Source organism: Astatotilapia calliptera, chromosome 16 (assembly GCF_964374335.1).
Source record: "Astatotilapia calliptera chromosome 16, fAstCal68.1, whole genome shotgun sequence".
NCBI classification, from domain to species: Eukaryota; Metazoa; Chordata; class Actinopteri; order Cichliformes; family Cichlidae; genus Astatotilapia; species Astatotilapia calliptera.
The window spans coordinates 9,296,087-9,302,302 of NC_137437.1; the positions used below are offsets into that span (position 1 = coordinate 9,296,087).

General features: G+C 39.5%; 1 protein-coding gene across 1 annotated transcript; it reads right to left on the minus strand.

The window, feature by feature from the left end:
- Positions 1-452: 452 nt before the first annotated feature.
- dusp19a (dual specificity phosphatase 19a) lies at positions 453-5,950 on the minus strand. The gene is made up of 4 exons (XM_080290795.1): positions 5,561-5,950; positions 4,503-4,549; positions 4,196-4,348; positions 453-1,035 (listed from the first exon to the last, which is right to left on the minus strand). The coding sequence occupies exons 1-4, from the start codon at positions 5,847-5,849 to the stop codon at positions 835-837; spliced, it is 690 nt and encodes a 229-aa protein (XP_080146921.1). The 5' UTR covers positions 5,850-5,950; the 3' UTR covers positions 453-834.
- Between the last annotated feature and the right edge of the window lie 266 nt (positions 5,951-6,216).

The following is a 6,216-nucleotide window of genomic DNA, read 5'->3' on the forward strand; positions in this document are numbered from 1 at the left end:
TGAAGAAGTAATCTTCCCAACACTGACTACTTTTAAGATTAGGCTTTAAACTTTCCTTTTTGCTAAAGCATATAGTCAGGGCTGGATCAGGTGACCCTGAATCCTCCTTTAGTTATGCTGCAGTAGACAAAGGCTACTGTTTGCCTCCCAGCTTCCGTGTCATCTGTCTAGTGTGCACCATGTTCAGTTTTGTTTCCCCATCTCGTTAGTTAGATCACGTTCAGCTGTGTTCCCTCCTGTGGTGTGTTCCCTCGTTTGCCCTTGTGTGTATTTATGTCTGCAATCTCCCTCGTACTCAGCTGTGTGCTCTGTTAATTGGTTTAGTTTCCTGTATTCTCTAGTTCAGTTTTGTTTTCTACAGGTATGACAAAAAAATTGTTACTGTTGCTTCCATATTCAAAGCCATAACTGCAAAAAAGTTACAACAAGCATTTCTGTTTCAGTCATTGACATCTGTATTCACTTATTTATTTATTTTCAATTCTGGTTAGAAATAACACTCTGGAGTTTGTGGCTGCCCACCACTCCGAAACAATAAGGATGGGTCAAAATAAATTTCCCCCAGAGATACAAATCTAAATGACAGCATTCAAGCACAAAGACATCGCCCTCAAAAATAAAACACAAAGACGTAAATCATGCCTCAATGAAGAGGAAAGAGAGAAAACATGCTGGAAATTTTGATGAATAATGAGTTTATAAGTTTAATTGGATGGTACCTCTGTATAAGCCACCCCTCTTCTCCTTAAAAAAAACAGACCATACATTGTAATTATCCCAAATATATTTTTATACTAAAGTATTGTAATTAAAGTAACATTTTGTCTTTGTACTTCAGGACCCATTCATTGCTGGTGTTTTGTAATTCCGCAGTTGTTCCAGGAAGCCGGGGTTTGGTGAGGAGGTGGGCCGAGCTGATTTGACCAATGAGAGGGCAGCATCAAAAGACTGGCCATCGCATGACATCAGGTAGCCAGTGACCACAGCGGGTGCACGTGACACCCCAGCGTTGCAGTGGACCAACACCACGCCTTTCTAATGGAGATACGCACAAAAATAATAATATTAAAACCACATCATTTATAAAAGATCAATATTACATTCTTTGCCACTTGGGGCAAAATATCCTAATAAGGTCATGTTGTGCGTTTCTTATTTCGTAACAGTCCTCCTCCATAGGCATGTGGGGTGATGAAGGCACAGCTCCTGTTTGACACTCTTTCATCTTTGCCCACAGCTTGGTTAAGTTTAGCTTCTAAAAACTACTTGATTAGTATCTAATTGTGAAAAAGTAGTTCTCATAATCCCTAGGTAACAGACAGACCTTTACAGGCCAACATCCACATGTTGTTGCTGTCTACTTTCACTTGGGACAGTGAAACAATCTTTATTGTGTGTTCCTCTTTCAACTTTGTGGTGTTGTTGGTTCTTTGCCCCTACCACAAAGAACATTATAGACTATTTATGAAAGATCAATATTACATTCGTCCTTTCATTTTCTTCAGCTTATTAAGGCCAGCGAGGCGTTACCAAGCCAGCCGATAGATGTAATCTCTCCAACATCTTCTGGGTTTACCCCAGGCCCTGCTCCTGGTGGAACATGCTTGAAAAAAGTCACACAGGAGTGGTCCAGGAGGGGTCCCAAATCGCTCAATCAGGAAAAGATCAAGCTTGAGGTCTAAAAAAATAAAACCGGTGTAAAATTGTCTTATGCTGTAATGCTTTTACCTTTGGAAGTGAAGTCACACCTGAGTTGAGCACTTTCTAGTAGCAGTAGGAGAAATAGGCTTTGTTTGGGCCATTGCCCCAACACTAATAATGCCTGTAGTGCAACCCAGTGTCTGATTTTTCCCTTAATCCTTAGTTTGTATGTTTGTTTGTCTGTTGCACTTAAAAACACCAGTGAATCATGTTCACAGACAGATCCCTGGTCAGTTTTCTCCTTATAACTTCTTCTAAAAGCTTTTGTATTGTAAACTTGGACATGGTGGCAACAAAAAGGGCCATGATAACAGTTTCATTACCACAGACCCCCGTCTTGTTTCATGATCTCATGTTCTTAAAGTATTTAATGTAACATGCTGTAAACTAAAGTGAGATGTAATTTTTCTGTCATTAACTTTAACGAACAGAATTGAAATTTTATGTCATTGTTTTTTTTATTTAAATCTATTCATTTGAAAGAAAGAACTTAATCTTGGCACCTTATTCTTTGCATTAGAGACAAGAAAATTAATATTAAATTATATTCACTGACAGAATATAATTCTAATTAAACATCTCTCTCTGCCTGTTCTTTCGCTGTTTTGTTGTTGTTGTTGTTGTTTTTAATAATATTTAATTTTGACTTTTCCTGATTGACCACATTCAAAACAGCGGATCAGAGCCTTTGCTTTGACGTCAGGATGTCCAGGCTGATCTTCACGCTCCAACGAGCGCTTTAGTTAATAGGCTTGTTTGTTTGTTTGTGTCTGTGGATGCACATTAGCTTCTCTTTTGCAGTCTGTATCTTCCTTCGCGTGAAAGGTGTACACCATAAGCTGTGTCTCAGTTACCAGGCTGAGCACTCACTGGTCAAATCAGCTGATTTGACCAACGTGCAGAGAAACAATAAGAGCTATGGAGAAAAAGTTGCAGTTCTCCATTAAGATTATTTCAGTTTTTTTACACATTCAACAATGTTGTAAAAAGCTGACCTCTTTATCAACCAAATTTGAACAAAGATTTCTAAACAGGTACAAAATTACAAAAACAGTCATTAAAGTCTGATTTGATGACCCAGTGGTGCGTTATGTGGATTATTATTCTAATATAAATCATCAGAATATGTGATATTTTATATTGTCTCCAAATTATTAGCAATCAGGGGAGAAAGAAAGTACTCACTCTGGCATGCAAAAAAAATATTTTCTTTCTCCGGGTTGGGGTTTGGGATCATCATAGATGATGAATTTGAGATAATTTTGAAAAGGAATTTCTCAGAAAATAAAGGTCATAATGCAAACTCTAAAGTAAAGTTGGTATCAATTAAGTTACATTAATTTATATATTTGTCCTGCAGTCATGAACCCCGTCACATGATGCCTTTGTGGCTGTTGCTGTCGTCATGACAGCGTCCATAATCGAGCGTCATTACCAGCCAGATGGCCCACCGAGTAATTTGAGTCTGCATTTCAAAGTAAAAGCATCAGTTTGATTATCAGAGCTGGAATTACCACACACAGAAACATATCATTATGAGGATACGCATACACACAGACACGCGCACACACACATAGACTTCCTGTAATCAAACACCTCTAATGACTTTGTAATGACTCTATGTGTGTGTATGTGTGAGTGTGTGTGTGGGGTGTCATGTTAAGGTGAGTCGTGAGCTTCGCTGCTAAAAGCTTGTATGACACTGAGATCTGATCTGAGAGCAGTTGAATAAAACATGACCAAAACTAACCATCTATTATTTAAAACCAAGGATGAGGCGACAAGGAGAGGAAACACAACGAGGTGACAAGGAGAGGAAGAAGTGTTGAAACATTTGTAGCATGTTAATGCATCCCTCAGTTTAAAACCCTTACATCTGACTGCTTGTTGCCATAAGCTAGTTAGTTTGCTAAGTACTTCATTCGGCAAAAGTACCCAGCTCTGCTGTTAATATTGCTTAATAGACAATTAATATAAATATTCATTTATTATGTAGACCATGCCTATTCGTCAATATTTCTTTTTAAAATTTATTTCTCTCTATTTAATCATCTGTAATAGTTTTCAAAACATGCAGTGTAAAAGCCACAGACAGACAGCATTTAGTTAGCAATGAGATCACATGTTAGTTATGTCCTTTAGCATTTATGTTTATCATACTAATGTCTATAGCAGCCATTCCCAAAGTCAAGAGAGCTGCAGCCCCCTTAAAAAACAGAAACTCCCATGGGGCCCATGCAATCTTAAATCTTGCTAACGCTACCCAGTCATATGAGTGTTAAGGCCAATGTGTGACCCAGCTGGGAGAAATTATAGGAGAAATAAATTTCAGAGTAGAAATAAATGTAATCAATATTACTAATCACCTCTTAATACTAGTTTTAATTCACCTTTTATATAGATACATTTATTTATGGATTTATCCTTTAGATAAATCCACATGTAACTTAACATTAACATTAATAATAAACACATGCATAAGAAATTATGTCACCTCAGTCTGAGCCTGCTGGATGAAGTCACAGCATTCCTGGAGGTGAGGGAGGAGATCGGTGTCGGGGTGATCCAGAATACTGACAGTCTTATAGATGAACAGGTCCGGGAAGACATTCTCCACCCCAAAGGCCACATTCAGGATGTGAGACACCTGAGGAGGATAATGTTTCACTATCACAATACTGATATTCATAAAATGAAGCTTACCTATGACTACACAGTCAGAGAAACAGGAACAGAAACATCATTTTGCTTTGATAGTAGTGACTGAAACGAACTCCTTGCTTGTAGGAAAAGAAGCTCACCTTGTGTTTTCTCAGCGTGCCAAAGTCATGTGCAGCATCCTGAGAACCTGCACACACACATACATAAAACTAGTTAGTGTGTGGTTTGACTCTCTCCAGGGTGCCGAATGAAAAACCTGCTGTGTGTATGCCCCAGCATCTACTGCAGGTCATGGGGTCATCAATGGTCTCCCACTAAATCAGTGAGCTCCGGGGTCACGTCTCCTCCCGTCCCTCACATGTAGGGGCTCATGTTACGAGCTCAGTGGTTATCGGCACTGCTGGGCTGAAGGGGACATCCAGGACAGGACAGGGAGACACAGGGAGAGGAGATGGGCTCATCTGCTTATTTTTTTGTACTTCCTAAATTCATATCTAGGTGTTTGTTCTGCAAGTGCTAAAAACTAATAATAAATATTGAGGATATTTGTATTTATACATTGTAATTTTCAGTCAAAGCAAAGCCTCTAAAAGGGGAGCACTTCCCCCTAGTACCTTTGTATTTTTTTTCCAAATTATTTGGCCTTTGTGTTGCTCCAGTCTCCAGGAGTTCCTATGTGGATTTAGTCTTTCTTAGTGTCTGTTATTGTAATCCAAAATTGGCTCTACAATGTTGAATCAGGGCTCGCCGGAGGCCACATTATCCATTACCAGACTTTTGTCTTTCATGTGGCTGAAGCTCTTTATGACTCAGGTGTAGTTGTATAGGAACAGCTTAAATTAGCTGCTGTTTCTGTCCTCTAAACCTCTCTCTGTGTGTAGAGTCACTGATGGTTGATTCATCTAAAATTGTTTTGTTTTTTTAATTTCCTCACTTTTTTGGCACAAGCTGAATAATCACATGTTTCCAAAGAGACACAAAATCTCTGTCTGTTTCCATATCCTCCAAACACATCCTCCTCTATCACCATGTTTTCCACTCACCTCAGCTTTTCACTTGGCTGTCCAACAGAGGAAAATGCCAGTAAAATGCTGAACCCCTTTTAACCAAATGAAATCACAGCCTAGTGGTTGACAGTGGTCATACTCTTCAATATTTCCAGGTATTCAGACAAGCGTTATTTGTTTGGGTTACTCACCCAGTAGAAGGAAGGGCTTGACAATGCCAACCTGCAGGTCCCAGGAAGTGTCAGGGACATATCCCAGCATCTTCTCTGAAGGGGGGGCGGGGTCTTCGACCACAGTGATTGTTGAACCCTTCCAAGTCTCGATAATGCGACGGCCACTCAGTGAGGTCACACGGGTGCACTGCTTCCTCAGCCGCGTCCGAGAGAAATTGTGGATCTCCTCGGTCAAGGACTGCATGCTCAGACTGACCTGGACTGCACCTGAAAGATAAATGTAAATGAATATTTCAAATAACTCCATGTCATCTGTTTAGAGAACCGGATGTGTACGAACGGGCTTACAGTTTCCTGCGATCTGAGGCAAGCTGTCATGTAAAATTCCTGCATCATTTTAGAAGAATAGAAAGCACATTTTTCCAAGCCATTTAAAGGGTTTACATCTTTGATGACACGGAATGGGAGCGCAGAGAGGATAGCAAGATCAGAAAGTACTGACACAGACTAGCTGAATAAGAAAGCACCTCCCCTTAAGTTTGCTCGTGTCTTTTGAGCTAAGGATCATAAATAAGCTCTTTGAATTTTAATTTTTAATTAATGTAACACTGTGGCTTAACAAGAAACCCCTGGATCACTTACAAGTGGTCTTAATAGCTGCTGTAAAGCTTTTT